The sequence below is a fragment of the Lycorma delicatula genome, chromosome 13 (genome assembly GCF_047948215.1).
Source record: "Lycorma delicatula isolate Av1 chromosome 13, ASM4794821v1, whole genome shotgun sequence".
Classification (NCBI taxonomy): Eukaryota; Metazoa; Arthropoda; class Insecta; order Hemiptera; family Fulgoridae; genus Lycorma; species Lycorma delicatula.
Window position 1 is genome coordinate 22,514,326 of NC_134467.1, and position 24,958 is coordinate 22,539,283.

At 29.3% G+C, this 24,958-nt stretch overlaps 1 protein-coding gene and 1 long non-coding RNA gene across 2 annotated transcripts in view; both read right to left on the minus strand.

Moving 5' to 3' along the window:
• LOC142334036 (uncharacterized) overlaps positions 1 to 24,958 on the minus strand; it is a 160,535-nt gene that overhangs the window by 104,712 nt on the left and 30,865 nt on the right. The window contains exon 2 of the mRNA XM_075381701.1: positions 4,153 to 4,462. Within this exon, the coding sequence (XP_075237816.1) occupies positions 4,153 to 4,462 (310 nt within the window). The remainder of the gene's footprint in view (positions 1 to 4,152; positions 4,463 to 24,958) is intronic.
• On the minus strand, positions 20,329 to 22,969 carry LOC142333845 (uncharacterized). Its single transcript, XR_012758720.1, has 2 exons — positions 22,187 to 22,969; positions 20,329 to 21,347 (listed from the first exon to the last, which is right to left on the minus strand). It is a non-coding gene; the product is annotated as an uncharacterized LOC142333845 (long non-coding RNA).

Below are 24,958 nucleotides of genomic sequence, written 5' to 3' on the forward strand. Positions count from 1 at the left end.
GTGAATGAGAGGAGATAATACTGATTGAGACCGGAGAAGAAATGGATAGAAGGAATGGCCAAAATAGAAGATGGAATAAGTAAAAAAAGGGCTCAACTACTTCTGAAACTTATTCACGAATGAGAGGAGGAAGATTAATTAAAACTATCTTTAACTACTTCAATAACAATAAAAAAAAAAAAGTGGATGAAAAGAATGATAAGGATATTGAAGCAATATCCTTAAAGGATCTCTATATCCACAAAATTCTTAAAGGACATTGAAGAACAAAAGATTCTGGACAGAGAAATGTCAAAATGTTGAAGGGTTTCAGGTTAGTAGAAGAAGAGGTAGACTGGGCTACTAAGAGGAGAGAAGGGAAACAGCAAAAGAGTTAGAATGAAAAAGTATCAGAAGGATATAAGATTAGAAAGAAGAGTAAAACCCAAATGAGAATTGATTGTTATACATGGTCATTGATGGCCAGAATGAAAAAAACCGGTTTGTTGGAAAATAAAGGTCTAGAATTTAATGGATATCAATCTAAGTAAAAAAAGTAACAGTAATAAATATGAAACCTGATAAACTTTGCTTTCACAACAGACATATATGTATCACATCACAAGCCTATTGTGAAACTACCGATCTCTGTATAACTGGATATGGCATACTTACGGCGTAAAATACAATTAAGTGTTCAATATTGAAGCATACTCCAGCGCCGCAGACTGTAATGCTGGGAAATAAATAAAACCATTGTATGCTTGCACAACTATAATCATAATAGTAGGGATGTTTATTTTACTGAAGTCAGATAACCAAGTTGGACTCCATGATGAAAGTGGTAGTATCTCGGCCTTTCATCCAGAGATCCTGGGTTTGAATCCCAGTCAGGCATGGTATTTTCACATGCTACAAATTGTTCGTCTCATCCTCAGAAGTAATACTTAACGGTGGTCCCAGAGGTTACAAAAAATATAATTTTCACAACACAAGCAGAAATTTACAGACAGTTGCAGAAAATTTCTGAATTTAAAAAAAAAACAGATAAATTTATTCAAAATACAAAATCAAAACACTTCTACTGCATCAATTTAAATTTAAAACGTGGTTTTATCCCTACTCTTACACTTACGTTTGTGCATGAGCCATTTCATTTTATTTAGTGGCGCTAGTTTATGCTTCAAATTTGACCAATTCCAATCAATACATGGGTCCCCTACCCGGTTACATAGAGATTAGTGTGTGAAAAACTTTCTAAACTGCATCACAAAACAACAAGGAATACCGAGATCAGAAATTGTTCTCCTTCATGATAATGCAAGTCCACACACAGTTTTATACACAACAGAAACAATTCAAAAATTCAGATGGGAGATTTTTTATCATCCCTTTATAGTTCTAATTTTGTACCCAGTGACTTCCATCTCTTCTAACACTTCAAAGACTGGCTTTATGTCAACAATTTGAGGAAAGTGAAGAGTTGAAAATTTCTGTGCATAAGTGGTTACAATCCTAGGTGGCAGAATTTTATGTACCTGGTTAGAAGATTATTTCATGATATCAAAATATTTGGAATGAAATGGTGATTACATATAAAAACAAATATACAAGTATTTGAAACCATTAATAAATCTTTCATTTTTTCAGCTGTTCTCATTTTGTTACCAATCGGTCCTTACTTTTAAACTGTGCCTCATTTTATTATGTATTGAACAAAGTAAACGATTTATTTATTTTAAAAAACGTTCAGTTAAATTAAATAGTGGTCATTATTTTTTCAACTACTATTTTCAGCTACAAATAAAAATAGGGAATCATTTTATTTTGAACTGAATTATGTACTTTGTTGACATTCATAATTTCAATTAACACAATGTAAAATGGTTTTGTGGAAAAAAGATGCATTAAAAATAAAATCTTGATCACTTCTTAGAAAAGTGTAAACCTGATTTGTAATGAAACAGCTACAAACACAAATGTAAGGTTTGTACTGTACTCAGCTAATGTGAGAGTTGTATTTTTATGTAATGGAAGAACAAATTCCCATCAATTTTAATGAGAATTTAATGGATCCTGGTTAAGATGATAAAATAATCTGATGGGTAGATCATCCTTTTTCACTATCTGTCCCTTTTCCTTTTCTTTGATCAGTTTTTTAATGATTCTGTGAATGGGTGTGATCCTACTACGTTCTCAATGCTGCAAATACCAGGGTCTTAAGAGCAAGTGCATCCATGATGATTATTTAATTGTGGGGCGGAGGGGAGAAGTATGTATTACCTGTAAACCTTTTTTAGTAACATTTTACTACTTTAAATATCTTCTACATTAGCTCCATGTTTGCACATAAAACAACCAGATGGTATTCAATATTTGTGCCCTGTGTTACAGAACATTTCGGCAATTATTCCTCGAATGACTTTACTAATTTTGTCTTTTTAGATCATCAATGTGTTGGGAATTTCAGAACATATAACCTATCTTCGACAAAGTCCCAAAAAAGAGAAAAAACCAGTAGTGTAATGTTAGAAGATCAAAAAAGGCAAACTAATCTGTCCTGTGCAGCCAATCCAACGTTCAAGAAATTTTTCTTTTAGATATTTCCTGGACAACTAAACTCTAGTGTGGCAATCCATCTTCTTATTAGAAGCAAATATTCAGTTATTGGACTATATTTGTGAACATCTCGATTCCCCCCCGAGGGGAGAATATCCCGCCTCGTAGCGTGTCAGGTCGCTGCACCACCACCTCTGTTCCTTGCCAGTAATGTCTTTAACGGAGGACATCTTCTCGCCCTCCAACTGATCACATCCCACAGTGTTCAGTTCGGCCTCGTGAGATGCCACCGATGCAGATGCCCCGAGGGACATCTACATCGGTAAGTTCATCCAGATCATAGATTTTAATTTTGCCTTCCGAAGATGACAACTGAATCTAAAGCTACCACGTTGCCCTCAGGAACTAAGCTAGAAACCTACTTGCGGAAGATCGAAGACCCCGCGCCTAGTTCTAACAATTTAATGAGTCAATTTCGTGAATGTCTCAAATTCGAGGCAATATAACAAGCAACTTCCCCACAAAAGTGTTGATCGCAATGAAATTTAGACCTAGTTCCCTTAATGAACCCAGCTAACGTTATAACTCGTACATGAGTGCAAAGATTAAACGGACTTCGGTCTGGTCTACAGCGGAGAGGAGAATGAACACCTACTACCGCTCAGCTCCATCACGGAGTCCTGCGTGATATTCACCTTCTTCAATTAACCGCCGTCAGAACGCCACTGCATGCCGCTTAGGTGGCATGCAGCCACGTCCCGCCAACAGTGTCATATGCTCATACAAATGCCCCCGTCGAAGCGCGACTGCACCCCTCGGGACAAGCTATTCCATGCCTGCTGGCAGCGGCTGCAACTTCGTCGACGGCTTAACAAATCAATTGACACCTCTATATTTGTGAACAGCATAACCCTCTATATGTCTAGGTATGTAACACCAGTTGTTATTGAGTGAAGAAAAACAACCAATCATTTCATTTAGCAGCCAATGTGGGCAACATGTTTACCTTTAGAAAATGTTGTTCTTTCTCTTGAACTTCGGGAGGGTTTTCTGTACCCATATCCAAAAATTGTGATATATAATATAACCGGAAGTATAAAAGGACTGCTTCATTAGAGATTTTTTCTACAAAATATAGTTGATCTTCATTGATTTCATCAAGGATATGAATGGGAAAACAATATAATTCTTTTGTCAGCTTGCGTACAATGACTATATGAATGAAATTTTAAGTACTTAAGCATAATCGTTATAATCATCCATAATGACATTTCTAACTGCAAGCTTATGTGATTGATTTACCTAGGTTTCTTGTTAACACAGTTGATCAACATTTTCATAGACCAATGGTCTATCAGCACCTATATTTAATACGTCCAGTGTTAAATTTAACACTTTATGAAAGTGTTAAAATAAAATTTTTCATTTTATGGTGTGTATAATTTTCATTTGGTGTGTATATTTTTCATTTTGGTCAAGGTGTGTATAAATTTTTTTCTATTCTACGGTCTAAAATAAAACAAAGATCACTGTGTTTATATCTTCATTTTTATATTCATATATCACCACTTGATATTACTCAATTAAAAAAATAAATAAACAAATTTCACTTACCGTTCTTTAAAATATGTTTTCTACGATGAGTTGTCCTCGGTGATGACATACCCAAGACGGATTTAATACTATTAGTAATTCTAGTACGACGAGATTCTCGACAGGATGTAAATACATTTATGTTACTCCAAGTATATGTAATATTTTCAGTTGGGAATTCACTCCAAGTTCTATAACCATCAGGAGATGAACCTCCACTACCATTTTTATTATTAACGAAACTTTTTTTACGTAAATTATTTGATTTATTACCAGTAATTGTATCCATATACAATCCGCTCGACTCATCTTGTTCATCTTCAGAATTAGCCTAAAAACAAAAGAAAAAAAGAATTCAAATAAAAAATGTCGCTACAAACAAAAGTTCATTATTAAATATGATATATACTGAAACTTTACTAATAACCAAAAAATTAAGTTTGTGAACTGTCTACTAATGAGAGTTTATTTTATAAAATATTTTTTATTCATGCCCATTAATGACATGCATAAATATTACTTAACAAAATGTTGAAGCTGATTTCATAAAAACAGTTTCAAAGATTGTGGTAGAATACAAATAGTTGTCCTAATTACAATACCACTCAAATTAATTGGAAAACTACCGGAATTTTGCTATATTTTTCTAACAGACAGTTTGCAACACTCCAGTTGCTCTTGCCAGATATTTTTTGTGTACATGAAAGTTTGGCGTTTCATATATTGTTTGCTGTGTTCTCTCAAACATATGGTATTATATTGAAATAGTTATTTCTTTGTTATTCATTTACCAAACAAGATGCTCAAAACACCTCGAAAATGTAGAAGAACTATTTACTCAACATACAAGCATGTCACAGAGGATAGTTGCTGAAGAAGGGAAGGTAGGTTTGGCTGTAAATGGAATTTTAAAGCAATTTAAAAACACTGGTTCTCTTTCTTCCAAAAGAGAACGGAAAGATGTCGTCGTAAAAGAAAAACCATTCTTCAGTCGGACCATTTATTGATAACAAAAAGCAAGATGAATCCTAGGTTATTGGTTGTGGAGTTAAATAAAAAAGTTATGTTGCTAACCATGCGAGTAATCTAAAGAAAAACTCTCAAAAGTCAGTCAGAGAGCACAATGACCAATGAAAAAGCAACTGCATACTGCAACAGTGGATAAGAAATATCCAATGAGCTAAAATCTATAAAGTGTGTACAATAGAATAATCAAAAAGGGTTCTCATTTCTGATAAATCACATTTTGAAGTCCCTGAAGTTTGTACACAAAAATTCAAATGAGGTTACATCATCTTTTCTTAACATCAGACATCATCCAAAGAAAATGTTTTGGGACTGTATGATTTTTTCACAGATCATGACCATCAGTTCCAATAGAAGGAATGATAAATACCTTTACTCTAATGAAGAGCGGTTACACAATTATGAAGATTGTTTCAAGCTGGCGACAGGATTTTCCAATATTATATTAAATAACTACTCCCTTTCTTATATTGTTCATAGGTTGAAATTCATCTGGACTGGTTTAAGGTCCACATTTTTGCGACAAGTTTTTTCTATCCAAATTATATAAGAGATAATCATTGAATTTAATTATTTTTTTGTTTTTAGCTAAATTTATACTTTCAATAAAGATTAGTTAAAATGACAATAGTTATTTATTATTATACTAAAGATATTTCCTTTAAATGTTTTAAGAAATTTTTATTACGCAATCAACATTTTTAAACACAGTAAATTTTGCTTTTTAAATCAGAAATTACTATTATCATTAGTGGGAATTCTAACAACATTATTAGTAATGTTACATTTGCTTGAGAAGCACAACGTAATGATTTTATTCATATTTAAAGTTAGATGTTTATATTCATATTGTAAATTTTTTTTAAACTCAATGTAGAACTTTCAAGTATTTTTGAATAACTTTCTACATACATTTGTGCCATCTGTTAAGAAAGATAAGAATGAATGATTCAAAATTTTATGGCCGATCATAAAAAAACAAAAAAAAAGCAAGGAACCAAGGATTGTGTTTCCTTTGGAAATTTGCATTCTACATCTTTAACTGAAAACCTACATTAAACTGTGTTTTTTTATTTGCATTATTTTTGTGAGCTACAATTTATTTGAAGAAAAACCCTGAATGAATTATGTAAAAAAAGTACCCTGTTTTTTAGTTTTCAAAGTAATACAATTTCAGTGTTTCAGTACTGCAATAATAATTACAAACAAAAATTTCTACTTAGGTATATTTTAAAAAGTATTTATTTAATCTATACTTTTTAAATTTTTTTAATGATTCGCATCAATAGTGTAACATAAAAAAACAAAAAATAGTTATTTCAAGTCTTGGTTAAAACAGAATTTTTTTATTATTATGTTTTAATAACATAACAGTGAAGATTCATGTATCTTCTCTTCTTTATTAATTGTAAATAAATAGACTTCTAAAGAGATTACTTCTAAAGAAATAAACTGTATTGTTCAGCCTAAATTTTACACTTAATGCAGTCATCATCTACATTATCATCTACAATGTATTATTCATTTTAATACACAAAACTTAAACCAAATATGAAACATGTAATGATTGCAACATATTAAACAATGACTTTATTTATTTTGATTCTGAACCATTTCAGAATCATAATTGTAATTATCAAGAATCATAATAATTGTTGAAGATAATCTAGATGACTGCATTAAGTGTAAAATTAAAATGAACAATACTGTAATTAACAGTAATATTATAAATGTCAGCTGGTGACTATGTCAACTGAATATAACATTATATACTTTTACATAAATAAGAAGAGATAGTTAAGTCTATTTATTTACAATTAATAAAGAAGAGATGATACATGAATCTTAACAGTAACTGTAAATATATAATTTCAATTAATTAAGATGTAAAAATGTTTATATAAAGTAAAGGTGAACTATAATTTCAATATGAGAAATGTTGATTATTGGGAAAGCAGTTACTTCATATAATTATGAAATATAATGTTGGCATTGTAATTTTCTGAATGGCTATTTCACTGTAAAGCAATATGGGGGAATCATATTGGAATTAAAAAAAAAAAATTAACAAAATTTAAAAATGTAGTGTCCAGCAATATTACTGAAATTCTTTCCTTCACAACTGTTTTTCCATCCCATTGAAATTTTGCATGTATGGTAAGTGTTGTTGAAATATTGTTCTGGGAAAAACAAGTGATAAATATTAAAAAACATGACTACCAAAAAGAAAACATTGGTCTTTAATATGGGTAAATTACTAATAGAGGATAATTAAAGAATATGCAGGTGACAGTTTTTTTATAAATACTACTAGCTGCAGAGCGTACCTATGGCACGCCTACGCAAGCCCTCCGGGCAGTCTCTGAATAGGATTGTTAGGTGTCCAAAATTAATTACCTCTTGCGTAAAAATGTTTTTTTTTTTTTTTTAATGATGAAAATTGATCAAGGAAAAGAGAAAAAAATATCAGCAAACCTTCCCAATTAAATTTGGTTTAGATCGGTTTAGGAGGCATCTTTTAAAGATTGCACACACTCAACATTTTCATCAAGATCCATAATATCTATATGCAAATTCACTGAATACGAAAGCTGAAAGCTTAAATATAAATTAAATTAATTTATTATTTATATATTACATTCAATTTAAGAAGCAAATTATCGTAATACGAAACTAACCTTCCTTGACACAATAACAAAAGAGAAATTGGCTTCAAAATCAGTAAATCGCTAAGGAGGATATATAGGATTGAAATTTCTTCTAATACTGACCTTTTAGTTTACAATCTGATTTGACCCACCTGTTTTGCCTAAACGTATGTTTAATTGTAACTAAAGGCCAAAAAATCATATATAGCAATCTAAATGAATTAATCGATAGTAATTTCAGTATCGATTTATTTGCATCAAAAATAGTTGTGTTTAAGATCTGTTACGATATTGAATGAATGAATTACGGTAGTAATTCAAAAAAACATTTTATTACCTTTTTATCTTTCTTAACCTGATTGCACAGTTACGGCAAATGCGATATTCACATCTACCTAAGATTGTTTACTTATCTACTGAAATGTACATAATAATTGTGTAATAGGTTGACATTGTGTATGTATATATATATATATATATATATATACACACACACACACACACACACACACGTATATTTTAAATATAGAAGTCGTAATCTAAGATTATATTTTATGCCTTTTGTAAATAAACAGTTTGATAACGTTAATGATTGTAAATCATGTGTTACTATAAATTTCTTAATGAAACATTTTAATTAATAGTAAAATAAAGTAATTTTATTTCTCGTAATACTTTATACAACAGAAAAACTTTTCTTTAAAGAGTTGTTTGTTATGAAACATTGATGGGAATTTAATTTTATGTAATACTAAACCTTGTTTTTAATAATTTCAGCCAGTTTTTAATAATTTCAGGTTTTCTTTTTTTTAAAAAAAAAAAGAAAACCTTTAAAAAATAAGACAAATTATAAATGAAAAGTACATTTTTTAAAAATACATGCATAAAATAATTTTTAGGTTTCATAAAAAGTTATGAAACATTTTATTAAAAAACTAGCAGACCCGGCAATGCTTCGCTATTGCGCGCGCTATATATATATATATAGAGAGAGAGAGAGAGAGAGAGAGTTTAAATGAACACAATTGAAAATTTGATAAAAAAATTAAAAAACTGAACAAATTTTACCTTTCACTTATTCTCCTTCCCCTTTTCCCTTTCCAACTTCACCCTCGTCACTCTCATAGTTTCCTTTTTACCCTTTCCCTTTTTCTCTTTCCACCTTTCCCCGTTTTCAATTTTTCCCTTTTGCCCGCGCATAAATCGTTGTATTAGTTTTTTGGTCTTTAGCGGACACACATACGAATATGCCTTTTATTTATTTATTTATATATATATATATATATACATATATATATAGAATAAAAAAGTCTGTTTGTTTTGTAAATATTTCGACACCGGCCCCACAAAGCGGGTATAGTTTTTGCAAAAATATTTCTTTTCCACGTAACTAATATTCATATTCTGAATATGAACCACATCGATCCATAAATTGATTTTTTTCTAAATATCTCAACCCCAGCGCCATCTAGCGGGTTCATTTTTTTGCAGAGATAATTCTTTCCATGTAAGTAACATCTGAATACGAGGCAAATCGGACCATAAATACAATTTTTCGAAATATCTCGACCCCAGGTCTACCTAGCGGGTCCAAACTAATTCAGAAACCTTCCCTGGCATGCGTCAAACCATTCCCCAAAGTTTCATCATTATCGAATAAACGGTTTAGGAAGACATAAGAGACACACAGACAGACAAACATTCATTTTTATATATATAAGATAAGCAAACTTTATCATTTTTCCATGAAATCTCTCCTTGCTTGTATTAATGTACTTTTTTTTGTTTAACCTTCGGGTCCGCAGTTGCATTTTTTTTATAAGAGGAAAATAACTAATAGTATCGAGGAAGAGTTAGTGAACAGGAGCAATGTGGAAAAAAGAATCACTATCTAGTATAACATTAGCATTTTAGTAATTATAATAAATTAAAGAACACCAAAATATTTCATAAATTATTCTTTTTTTTTGTCTTCAGTCATTTGACTGGTTTGATGCAGCTCTCCAAGATTCTCTATCTAGTGCTAGTCGTTTCATTTCAGTAAACCCTCTACATCCTACATCCCTAACAATTTGTTTTACATATTCCAAACGTGGCCTGCCTACACAATTTTTCCCTTCTACCTGTCCTTCCAATATTAAAGCGACTATTCCAGGATGCCTTAGTATGTGGCCTATAAGTCTGTCTCTTCTTTTAACTATATTTTTCCAAATGCTTCTTTTTTCATCTATTTGCCACAATACCTCTTCATTTGTCACTTTATCCACCCATCTGATTTTTAATATTCTCCTATAGCACCGCATTTCAAAAGCTTCTAATCTTTTCTTCTCAGATACTTCGATCGTCCAAGTTTCACTTCCATATAAAGCGACACTCCAAACATACACTTTCAAAAATCTTTTCCTGACATTTAAATTAATTTTTGATGTAAACAAATTATATTTCTTACTGAAGGCTCGTTTAGCTTGTGCTATTCGACATTTTATATCGCTCCTGCTTCGTCCATCTTTAGTAATTCTACTTCCCAAATAACAAAATTCTTCTACCTCCATAATCTTTTCTCCTCCTATTTTCACATTCAGCGGTCCATCTTTGTTATTTCTACTACATTTCATTACTTTTGTTTTGTTCTGGTTTATTTTCATGAGATAGTTCTTGCGTAGGACTTCATCTATGCCGTTCATTGTTTCTTGTAAATCCTTTTCACTCTCGGCTAGAATTACTATATCATCAGCAAATCGTAGCATCTTTATCTATTCACCTTGTACTGTTACTCCGAATCTAAATTGTTCTTTAACATCATTAACTGCTAGTTCCATGTAAAGATTAAAAAGTAACGGAGATAGGGAAAATCCTTGTCGGACTCCCTTTCTTATTACGGCTTCTTTCTTATGTTCTTCAATTGTTACTGTTGCTGTTTGGTTCCTGTACATGTTAGCAATTGTTCTTCTATCTCTGTATTTGAACCCTAATTTTTTTTAAATGCTGAACATTTTATTCCAGTCTACGTTATCGAATGCCTTTTCTAGCTCTGTAAACGCCAAGTATGTCGGTTTGTTTTTCTTTAATCTTCCTTCTACTATTAATCTGAGGCCTAAAATTGCTTCCCTTGTCCCTATACTTTTCCTGAAACCTAATTGGTCTTCTCCTAACACTTCTTCCACTCTCCTCTCAATTCTTCTGTAGAGAATTCTAGTTAAGATTTTTGATGCATGACTAGTTAAACTAATTGTTCTGTATTCTTCACATTTATCTGCCCCTGCTTTCTTTGGTATCATGACTATAACACTTTTTTTGAAGTCTGACAGAAATTCCCCTTTTTCATAAATATTACACACCAGTTTGTATAATCTATCAATCGCTTCCTCACCTGCACTGCGCAGTAATTCTACAGGTATTCCGTCTATTCCAGGAGCCTTTCTGCCATTTAAATCTTTTAATGCTCTCTTAAATTCAGATCTCAGTATTGTTTCTCCCATTTCATCCTCCTTAACTTCCTCTATAACACCATTTTCTAATTCATTTCCTCCGTATAACTCTTCAATATATTCCACCCATCTATCAACTATGTGTCTAACACATAAATTATTCATAAAGATAAAACAAAGAATAATAAAATTAAGTACATAATTATGATAGAAAAAACATTTTAAACATATTAAATAATAGTAACCTAATATAATTAGTAGTTAATAATGAATTATATGAAATATCAAATCAAATTAAAATCATCTTTTTGTTCTAGTTTCTAAAATAACTTAAATCTATTTAATAATATGTTTAGATAATAATATAATTATCCATTTACGAACTAAATTAGTGGGTATTTTCGAATTAGTATCAAATTTATTACTCTCAGTCAAAGTTATAAAAAAGAATGTTGTATAAAAACTATTTTGGATTGAATTAAATTAAACTTTATTTTTGTCTCATAAAATCTTTTATCAAAATTCATCTAATGATATAAATAACAAAAAAGGATACCTGCCAGTATTCGATAAATCAAAAAAGGTTTTTTTGGGAATGCAGTTCCCAAAAGATTTAAGTTTCATACTTATATATTCTGTGAAAATGCATCTTTAAAATGTATGTTAAAAAAAATGTATCAAAGAGAATAAAAATAAATTTTTTGTCTTACTATTTTATTTTTTTAATGCATTTTGAGTATGTAAATATCAGAGATTTATTATTTGGTTTCTTCGATCAGATCGTACGATTTCACGCACCCTGGTCAAGTTGACATCTGTCCGTGAGGTTGATGGTCGTCCACTGCGGTCTTCATCTTCAACATTCGTTCTGCCTTCACTAAAAATTTTATGCCGCCGAAAAACTTGAGCTCTTGTCATAACCTCCTCTCCAAAAGCCTTCTGAAGCTTACCGTAAGTTGTCGTCGCATTTTCACCCGATTTAACGCAAAAAGAAATGGCATACCGTCGCGCAATATTTTGCGGTTTCATTTCTGTGACGAGAGACACAAACACGTGTTCACTTATTACAGCACAACTCACGACTGAGCAGTTTCATCAATGTGCCGCTTGGACTAGAAGTAGCTTATAGACCAAGGTCAAAGATGGTGTGCCTACGCAAGCTGCAGGGTTGCCACATCTTGCAAAGAAAAATCAGTCTCATTACTTTATTGTAGCATTTAATAATAATAATAATTTATTTCATAGTCCAAACACTAGGTTGATGAGAATGCAAATTTCCTTCCTTCTATAACTGATTATTTAATATTTCATTAGCTTCTTCTTTTCTTTTTTTTTGTTTAGCCTTTGGAACCACCATACAGTATTACTTCAAAGGATGATACAAATGAAAGTAAATGTAGTCTTGTACAGTCTCAGGTAGACCGTTCCTGAGATGTATGGTTAATTAACTCAACCACCAAAGAACTCTGGTATCCACGACCTAGTATTCAAATCCATAAAAAGTAATCTGCCTTATACTAGGATTTCAACCTTGGAACTATCGACTTCAAAATCGGCTGATTTGCAATGAAATGTTCACCACTAGACCTACACGGTATGGGTAATATTTAATTAGCTAGATATAATTATCAGTCAAGGTCTCTCCATTAATTGGTATAAATGATTGTTAAACTTCTGGCATTGTTACTGCATTAATATAAATGGTTAATCAAAATAAGAATATAATAACTATTAAAATACATATTTAAGTATATTTATTATGCTAAGAATATAAATGTAGAAATATTACGTAATGACTGCAGCTTAATATAGTTAATTACTTGTTTATTAGTTAAAGATCTTTTTTCAATATTTATATGTTTCTTTATTTTATAATATGATTTCTTAACATCATATTAAACTTGTTAAGTTATCATTGTTAATTTTGTATGCATAACATTCTATTCAGCAGTAAAAAAACAAAAATATAAGTATATCATAAATAATGATCATTCAAACTGAGTACTTAGTAGCAGTCTCTGAAAATGTTTAATTCATATAAAGCTAAAAGACTCAGGTAAAATTTTATCTCAAATTAAACTATATGAAATTAATTTTAAAATTGTATAAAAAAACCTATTTAGATTTTCTTCAAAGGTATTTTAGAGAAAAATTTATTAAAGCAATTTTATTACATACAACGCACACATAAGTAAATCAAAAAAAAAAATTTTCAAATCAACCACCTCTTAAACTTTAAAATAGGGTTTTTTGTTCTTTTCCTCCATCTCCCTTCAGTTTAAACATCTTTCAAAAATTTTCTTTTAGTTTATACTTCGTATGTAGAGCTATCAAGAAATTTAATATCTTGTTTTCTTCGGCAGACATATTTGTTGTCACCTTATTTCCTAAAAATACTACTTGAATTAGTATTAACCTAAAATGAAAATAAGGGTAAAAATTCTAACTATTTAAAAATATGTATATCTGTATCAAAATTTAATTTTGATTACCTCTGTATTAACTGAAGAAAAAAATTTTCAAATTTGACATATTCAAAGTTTTTGAAAAAAATTTTTTATTAGTTTGTCGTTTTAATTATTAAAACAAAAAACTTGGCTTTTGTTTGTTCATTGATATGCTCAATTATATTTTAAACTATATTTTTTTTTTACAATCATGGTTAAAAGCAAACATTTTCACATCTTCATCCAGATGGTTCTGTAACCACTGGGACTGGCTACTTAATGAACATCATTACTATCAGAGAAAATACTGATGCTTCTTGTACCAAAATAACAAAAAAATATTGGAGTTTAATCTCTCTATCTTTGTCTTTCAAGTATCAATGAGTAATATAAAAACGCGATAAAAAATTTTCACAATATAATATTTAGTATTTGAGAAATCGTTATATCCATTTATGGATAACAGAATCTTCTCATCAAAAAAAAAAATTATTTATTAAAATCCACTGATTAAATTGATAATTCTGTAGCATTAAGAAGTTGTTTTATAATTAAGTTTTATTTGTTAATTTTTAATACCTTATTTGCTTTTATCGTTATAAACTGGTTTTCACATTTTCTAAAAATACTGTTTGAATTAGCATTAATTAAGAAATTGTGAAGATTATCGTATGAAAAATTTACTATTTCGATGATCACTGTTGCTTAATATTTTAATTAAGAGAAAAAAGGAAGAAGATAGGTTGGTATGATGACTCTAAGACAAATAAGTAATATATTCTGGAATGTAAGTAGCAGAGATATTTAATAAAAACTGGTTCTTTTATACTATCTATGTTAAACAACCATGAATACAATTACATTTAGGGAAAGTATAATGCTTGTATGTAGTCAATCATAATAAAGGTTGATAAAAAATTTAGATTTACATAAATTGCCAAGACCTGTATATTAAGTAGGCACTCACTGCATTAAAGCAGCGTTTCTTATTTATTAATAAACAACACTACAGACCACTGGTTCTCAAAATTTTAATAATCATGGCTCTGTTGATTTCTGACAACTTGTTCTGGCTATTCTATTTATATGCAAAGTATAGCTACTAAATAACGAGACTAATGGTGTAAAATATTTTATTTTAAATTTATACATATTTAGTTATTATCCCCACACCCCTGCTCTATCCCTACAACGCTCCATGCAAATTTTCCATTGTTCGAAAGAGTCCTAAAATTCTGTGAGCTCTTCCATGACGTGTGCTTTTCTTTACACATTTTCAACTACAATCTTATTCATTTTAATATGTTATACTTGCTAGGAACAATGTGACAGACAGTGCAATGTGAGCTGGTGCATTGTCATGATGAAGAACCCATGACTTATTCTTCCACAATTTGTGTCATTTTTTTCTTATTTTTTCACAGAGTTGAGCAAGTACCTTGAATAAAGACAAGAATAGTTAACCGATGGTCAGGCTGGATCAGATTACCAATTTCTTCAATATTTCTATCCATTTTTGACATGAAAGGGTGACCTGGATGAACATCATCTTCAACGTCTTCTTGGCCATCTTGGAAATTCTTAAACCTGTGCATGTGATAAACATTTATTGCCATATACTTTTTTTAATAAAAGATATGTTTCAATAGTGGTTTTTCCAAGTTTCATATGAAATTTCATTACAATTCTTTGCTCTAATAAAACACTTCATTTTTTCGGCAAAACAAAAAGCAGATGTTATCCAAACAAAGGCCACGGCCAGACTAATATGTCTACAGAAACTGGAGTGGCAACAATCGAAAGAGAAGGCTTCACACTACACAGCTGTCGATCGTACAGATTTGGTACATGCACAGTTCTTCTATAGCAGCATTAGTCTCATTATTTAATAGCCACACACATAAAAATGCATACATTTTCATATGATATTTATTTCTTAATGCCAGTAATAATTGAATATTTAATAATTCTAGATTGTGAATTACTATATTAACTAAATTAACTATCATGTGAGACAGTTCCAGTTATTAGCCTTCTAGTTATACATAGATATGAGATAGTTCTAGTAAAAGTCAAGTGAACTGACTGTGCAGCGTATTCGGGAAATAGAAGAGGGAGAAGGTTTTGGTATCTGGCAGGACAGGTGGGATAAGACGGCAGGTGGGTGGTATACTCACTCTCTTTCCAGACGTAAGGGCGTTGGGAGTTGCCTCATGGATCTCCCTGAACCGGCATATGACTTGATTCCTTTATGATGCATTTTGGGACAGGCTGTCTTGATTAGGCTTGACTGATTCTGACTCAAGTCAGTGTCCTTGATGCTTAGTACCGGTTCGAGTCTGGATCTGTGGGCTAACTGGAAAGAGATGAATGGCAGATTGTTGAAAGATTTTTAAGGATTGCAGAGGGTGTATAGTGCAGAATAGTAGCCTGGGGGCTAGGGACCTGTTTGGGTACTTTTCCATAAGAGTATGCGCATTCGGCACTTGTGCCCGGTTGTTGTTTGATATGTTCGTGGGTTGATTTATAGGTAATGTTGGATGCTTTGGTATGGTAGATCAAAATTGAGGGTACGAGATTATTTTTTAGGGCTCAATTGGTAAATTTTTATTGATTATAAGATTTTTTTATCTGGTTTAGATGAGTTTGAATAATATTTTTTGTTAGTTGATGGGGTTCAACACCGATGGATATGTCTTTCAAGACATTTGCCTGCAAAAACCTGAAATAAAAGTCCATATTATTATTTAATGAAATCCTTGATCTATATGGTATTAGATAAAGGCATAATCAAAGAATCTATGTAGTCAGCAGTGTTTATTATCAGATATGTCACAATAAGGAAAGAAATTGGTGTAAAAACCAATGCCACTCATCAAAATATTAGAAAAAGAGGTCCAACAATATGATTATTATTTATATGAATGTATTATTTTAACAAAATGCTTTTATGTTCCCTACTTCAAAATTCACAATTTTTAATTATCATTAATTGTAATAAATCTATTTGTCTCTTACAAAGTCATTAAGGTATTATTACTACTGGATTAAAATATTTTAAATGGATAGTAACTCTATTGACAGTTATGTAAATTAGCAGAATTAATCTAGTGAAAGTTAATAATTTTAATTAGATAATGTATTACAGTATGTATTAACAAACAGTGTAGCAAATCTTATTCTTGCTATATAGCAGTATAACTGTATAACCCAGATTAGGTTAAATCAGATGAAACTTTTATTTTTAATTTTTAAAAATTGTTAAGTATAAAATATTGAAAAACTTATTCAAAATTGATTTTAATTAATTTATGTAGTCTTGACAACTACAGACCAACTGATTGTCCAATTAAATGTTTTTTTTTTTTTTTTAATGAATGTTAACTGAATGATAAGGGAAAAATAAAGTTTGACTGGAATTCCAACCCAAGGCCTTTCAGGATCAAAGGCAAACTAGCTATAAACCTGCAACATAGTGTCAGTATTTTTGTGATGTTTTGCTGACTTTGCCACAGTTTTCTGAGCTTCACTCACCTTGCTTCAACCACAATAATTTTTCCACATTACTGTCGTACATGATCCAATTTTCATTACCTGTATTGAGCCGTTTCAATATTGGTTTGATTTTGTTCTGGTTTAGCAATGACTCACGTATAGAAATTCGATCTATTCAATTTTTCATTTTTAAATCAAATGGCACCTAAATATTGAGTTTTTTAATCCATATTTTCAAACGGTTTAAAAATGTTTTCAGGTTAATATTTAGTTTGTTAATTGATATCAATACTGCTAATGATGTACCAGTCTTGTTCAGTTTTTCCCAAGATTTCATCAACTGTATCAGTCATCAGCCAGCCACAAGGTGTGTCAATGACAAAAATTTCAAAATTTAGATAATTGAATCAGCTTTATGCCATGTGTTCTGATATCGTATAATGCCTATAAACATCACAAATTATGATAGCAGCCTAAGTTAGATTCTTCCCTTTTTTGGGTAATAAAATTTCAAATTTTATAGAATTTCTTCTTTATTTTCACTCATTTTCAAGAAACAATAACTTTTAAATAAACTAATATAATCAAAACTTTTCTAAAAATACTCTGTGATCTACAACCTTTCAAAAGCATCCAAGTGTAGACAAATTTGATTAATATTACTAGAGTTACATGATCCTAAAGCCAACTACCAGAGGAATACAAAGAAATTTTCTACAACATGGATAGACAGTAGAGTTTTTCATTTAAAAAATCCTTCACATAATTTGTGAGGCAAAAACTACAACACAATCATTTGAGAAACCTCCTCTAAAAAAAAAGTTTCACTTTATACAGTAAAACTTCAGAATAAAGTAATAAATAAATTACATTTATTTTTTAATGTTGAATTTTGCATTTTTTCTGGGATATCTGCTACTTCAGAAAGGATTTCTTATTTAAAACAAAAAAAAAAAAAAAATAGATTACAAATTCACATTAATTATTTAAATTATTGAAGTAAAATGATTCAGTACATTTTATTGAATTAAAAAAAAAAAATTATGTCATTATTAATGTTTACAATTTTATTTTTTTTTACTTAAGACATCCATTCTAAAGAAGTAGAAAATAAAGAAGTCTCTCTGTGAAACCAGAACAATAAAAAAAACCGGTTAATACAGATATGATCTTGTTCATCCAATATTGCAATATTAGGATACAAATAGTTTTCTTTCTTTTACAAAATTCAAACCCCTGTTTTAATGCACAATCTTTGACCAAATTTTTTTAAAAATTTAAGTTGAAATAGTATTGAAATACAACACAATTAATTAATTATTGATTTTTTTACAACAAAAAAAATTAAGATTTTTAATATTAACTCATTAATAAATCTAATAGTACACAAAATTGATTAATTAGTTTAATGGCTTGTTTATGTCGCAGTATAACTGATGCTGCTATGTTATCCACATTGAACTAAGAATAATTCATCTGTTGTTGAAAAATTTAAGTGACTTAATTAATTGTTTAATACTTATTTTCTTCAAAAATGATCTCATTTTAATTTATTATATTGATATGTATCAACCTGATTGTAACTGGTTGCAAGTCTGTTACTGATTTAATAATAAATAAATAAATAGATCTTAAGTAATGAGAGGCATGCTACACCCAGACCAAAAAATAATAATATTGCTCCAGAATATAGTTAGAATGAGAGAAGTTACTAAATAAAAAATTAATAAATAAAAAAAAGTAAAAGTTCATTAGTCCATATTAATATTTTTTTTTTTATCTTAAGTCACTTAACTGGTTTGATGCAACTCTCCAAGATTCCCTATCTAGTGCTAGTCGTTTCAGTTCGGTATACCCCTTACATCCTACATCCCTAACAATTTTTTTTACATATTCCTAACGTTTCCTACCTGCATAATTTTTTCCATTTACATGTCCCTCTAATATTAAAGCAACTATTCCAGGATGCCTTAATATGTGGCCTGTAAGTCTGTCTCTTCTTTTAACTATATTTTTTCAAATGCTTCTCTCTTCATCAATTTGCTGCAACACCTCTTCATTTGTCACTTTATCTACCCATCTGGTTTTTAACGGTTTCTTGTAGCACCACCTTTAAAAAGCTTCTAATCTTTTCTTCTCAGGTACTCCGATTGTCAAAGTTTCACTACCATATAAAGATACACTCCAAACATATACTTTCAAAAATGTTTTCCTGATGTTTAAATTAATTTTTGATGTAAGTAAATTATATTTTTGACTGAAAGCTCGTTTCACCTGTGCTATGCAGCATTTTATATCACTGTTGCTTCATCCATCTTTAGTAATTTCCAAATAACAAAATTCTTCTACCTCCATAATCTTTTCTCTTCTTATTTTTATATTCAGTGGTTCATCTACATTGTTTCTACTACATTTCATTACTTTCGTTTTGTTCTTGTTTATTTTCATGTGGTAGTTCTTGCATAGGACTTCATCCATGCCATTCACTGTTTCTTCTACTCTTGGCAAGAATTTCTATATCATCACCAAATTGTAACATCTTCTATCTTTTCAACTTGTACTATTACTCCAGATCTAAATTCATATTAATATATAAAGTTGATATATCAGTAACAAAAATCAGTAAAAATAACAATGTGAATATCATAAAACAATTACGTTTGAGTACACGCTGTATTTAGTCTAGATGATATTGTCATATAAGCTTGAAGCTTGAGCATGGGATGTTATGAAAATGGATTTTTTTAGTGAATGAAAAAGTCATGCCTGACTAGGATTCGAAACCGGGACCTCAGGATGAAAGGTCAAGATGTTACCACTTGACCATGAAGAATGGCATGGAGATTTGTCCACCAGACTGGTCTAGTGATTAACTTGTCATCACAAATCAGTTGGTTAACAGCTGATTTTCAGAGTTGAAGGTTCTGAGGTTCAAATCTTAGTAAAAGTTGGTAGCTGTTATTCAGATCTGAATACTAGAAAATGGATATCAGTGTATTTTGGAGGTTGGGATTCAATTAACCACATACCTCAGGAATGGCCAGTCTGAATCTGCTCAAGGCTACACCTCATTTACATGTCCTACATACCATCCTCATCTCATTGGGCCATGGGGCTTGCTTATGGTTCACAAGTTGAACAGATTGCAGTGTATACATTATCAAAAAAAGATATTTATTTGTTAAAACAGATTAAAAAAAATAAAAATCTGTAACAATTATTTAAAGATTTACTCAGTAAATGCCTATTGAATATTATATACATTAAATATTTACTAATTATTGTTTTTATAAAAGTAAATAAACTAATTATAGGATTTATAAATAATCAAACATTGTTAACAATAAAATACCCAGCTTTCGAAACATGAAACTTTTTTCTTAAGATCTTTTTAAGCTAAACAATAGTACTGTTGTCAATGGAAGAATTGAATGGTAAAGCTGTTATTAATGGCACTCAACTTAAGGTTAGAAAACCCTATTATAACTGAATATATTCAATCTATATATTCATTGATTTTGTTAAAAATTTGAAGGTTTGCATACTTCAATTACAAAAAAAATTAATAAAACAACAGAAATTGAAAATATCAGAGTCTCCTAACATTTTTAAGATATGTACCATTTACATCAGCACTACTGATAACTCCACTGGAGAGGATAGTTCCAATTACTGCAAACGTTATGTGAAAGAAAATGTTTAAGTATATTGAAATCACTTTTTATTTATTTATTTAATGTTATCACATTTCATTTTATGTCACATATCTGTTTTTAACTTAATCTTTAAAAAAATCACAAAGGAAGGAAATTACAGTCCTTTCTCATAAATTGAAGTTTACACTGTTATGAAAAAATAATTTTTGTCACCTAATTTGATAAATCAGCATTCACTTAATTGTAATTAATAACTACAGTGAATGTATCATATTCATAAATATAAAAGCAATATAAAATATAAAAGCAATATAAAAGCATATCATATCAAAATATAAAAAACTTGCAACTAAATTTTGGTTTGTATGTTTTATATTTATAATTGTCAACAATTAACCGAAAAGCCACTTCTGAAAACTCATTCTTACTTTATACAGACAAATAATACTATATTATGATGATATAATGTTACATTTCAGACAGGAATTAACATGGCACTCTTTGATTTTTATTCAGCTGCAACAATGAAAAAATATTATGTTATAATTCAGTTAAACAAAATTATTTTGATTGTACTACACAGTCTTCAACATGTTACTTTATGACCAACCTAGCATTAAAATTGGATTTGAACTTTTACTCCCAAAATATTTACAGAATATACATAAAAGTGCTGACAAGTTGCATATGACTTACCAAACCAGCAGGTTCTGTAAATAAATTTTTGTATGCTTGAATTAGATATATTATTAAGTTATGTTTAAAAATTAACTATCTTTCACTCATATAGAAATACAGAAAAATTTCACGCATACTTTTTAAACTAACACTGCAAAACTTCATGGACTTTAAATAAGTTCAATGTACATTTTTTGTTAATACACAGAGGTAAAAAAAAACCGTTAAAAGGATTTTTCAACTTCTGAAAATTGTACTTAACTCATCTCCATCTCTGATTTTAACCCCAATGTTTCTTTTACAATTTGTAAACTATGCTGCTACATTAACTACTTTGGTACTGAAAATGGAACCACTTGTAATTAAAAAAAAAACAACAAATTATACAAGACAGTTCAATTTTATAAACCTATACTGTGACACCACGGTAAATTTTTGGATACCAACAATATTTTTTCATAATTAACAAAACTTTTCAGATTACAATGATGATTTTTCAAACGAGAAAAATTATTACACAAGTTTTTTAAATTTAACTATAAAACGGTGTATGGTCGTCAAAGATCGTGATTACATAACAAATAGATTAACTTTTTACAAGCAAATAGTTATATTTTAAGAAAAACCTTCATGAAAAAATCTAATTAAAACATGTTATGTAACACTAGACAACTTACGTAATCACAACCAGATTTTTAATATACTTTTCTTATTTTAAACTGACATTTAAAATTTTCTTATTTTAAAGTTCATTCTAGAGGTATTGTAACAAACATCTTAAATAAAATCATACCAAAGATAAATGTAGATACCCAGCAACTAATCAAAACAACATATATGCACGAACAATTAGTTTTCGTTTAAAGATTTAGTATTTAGATTATAAGATTTAGTATTCAAATCCGAATAAATAATTGTCTTTTCTAGGACTTCAACACTGGAACTCTCGACTTGCAAATCAGCTGATTTGGAAAGAAACATTCACCATTAGACCTATCCTGTGGGTTAGTCAAATCTTATCTGTTTGCCATTGAGTAGAGGGTTATGTAATTGTATAATTAGGATTTATATTTATTTATGGGTACTTTATTTAATGAATAAATATTACTAGTTCCTTTCACTTTATTTTTAAATTATTTTAGTTTTTAATTTAAAAAAATCATTGATTTTTAAACTTATCAAGAATTGCATTTTATTATAACATTTAAAAAGATGTAAGTAACTTTGAAAAATAAAAAATAACAAACGCAAACATTTGACGTGAAAAACTTTATATAATATTTCTTTTGGGACATTAATTTTTTATGTTGGACTTCACATTTAGAATGTTATGTCTGAAACGTTAATACAAAATAATATAAAACTACGACACAACTAAAAGAAATAATTTTAAGGTATAAAAACATGTATTTATACTTATACTTATCATATAATATGAAATACGTCTTAATTCTATTTAAAATATAACATAAAATGTTATTATTATTTATAAAATAATGAACAACTTAAAGATACTGTAATTGATTATACTTTAATATGCATAAATATAACTTAAAATGAAAATAATAATCATTTTTTATGACAGATAAAGATTTCTAATCGAAATAATGTGAACTGTATGTAGATATTTTCTTACAATATATAATTTGTTTAAAAACCAGTTAAATTTTGGCTTATCTCCACACCTGAAAGTTTACATTTTGCAGTCACTTAAGGAAAAAATCTGATATAGACCATTACATGACTTCCATGTACGTCTATTAAATTACATATACACTGCTACATATGCACACTTCATTTAAAATTAATTCATTTGAAAGTGAGATACGATCCTCCAGTTCTTTAATAAAAGTGGACAGTTACATAACTGCTAAAATATTAATTTTTATTAACATCAAATATTTATACAATTATTAATTCAACATTATGAAAATGGATATTTCCGTTGAAATATGAAAACAGAATTGTTTTGAGATCACAATACTTCCTTTACTTTGTACAAGGAAATAAAAAGTTAGTTTTTGTTAAAGAAATAAAAATAACCAGTTATTGAAATCTATTTACTGCAATAAAGATTATTATTAGAAAAATTCAAATGTCGTTCACTGATTTGTAGGTGAAACAAAATCTATTTAATGCTCCTAAAAGTTTTTTTTTTTAAATCATTAAATACTTGTAGTTATGCTGATTTGCAAAGTAATAGTATATGCAAGCACTCAGATCAAATGTTCTGATAAGTAAATAGTATTACTCAGCTTTAATTCATGTCAAAAGTAATTTAAGAAATACCACAAATAATGATTAAAAAACCGAATTAATTATGTACCAGAAACACATATTTTTATAATCAGATGAAGAACAACATTTTAAAATTAATATTCTTTCTAAAAAGTAGAAAAAATAATAATTTATATTCATTAGTATTAATAAATACATTTATATAACTAATTTATGAATATATTAAAACACATAATTGGTTTTTGAACATTCATAACTTGTGCTATAATGGTTGATATATAATATGAATAATTGAAATGATACTTTAGAAACCACATAAGCCCAAATTTAGACTTATGTGGCTCTAAATCCTTCTGTTAGACTGTTATTTAAGAAGTAAAGAAACAGTAGAGTTATTCACCTATTTTAAATCTAATAAAACTATTAGGCGTGTTATATTTCATACAGAAGTAAGAGTGTTGGGGTTCTCATTTAACCAGAATTTTTTCTATAAACCCATTTTCAAAAAAAATCATTGATTCTGTAGTGAATAATTCATCAAGCAAAAAAAATTTAACTCCGTCACTCAAAATAGACAACAAAATTGTTTTCACGTAACTTTTTCAACATAATACATTGGGTTATGAGAAAGGAGGTTATTATTCTTCAATTGCTGTTTTTAATAAATTATATAACAATTAAAGACTTCCCACTAATCTATTTATTATAAAATTACCACACCAGCAATCTTGATGGTAGAGTGGTAACATCTTGGCGTTTTATATGGAGGTCCTGGGTTAAAATCCCAAAATTAGGCATGGCATTTTTCATATGCTACAAATTTTCATTTTCATATACTAATTTTTTTTTAACCTTCTGTAGTGAATTAATTCATCAGTAAGAAGAAAATAAATTTACTGATACACTATTACTCTGAAATGGCTATGAAATTATAAATAATATTAATCAAAAAAACGTGAATTTTCCATACTGCCATGAAAATATACATAAACATTAATTTTTCAAAAATAAATATATGTTTAACATCGTACATATATATTTATGAACAAAAATATTTGGGCATTTATTATGTTGAAATAATTTTTACTAATGTCTTCTGAATTTTCTTAATTTTGTAATACTTTTATTATATATTTATTGCTACAGCAACAGCGTGGAAAGTGGAGCAATCATCCAAAATCTTGGATAGTAGGGTTTTTGGAAATGTCAAC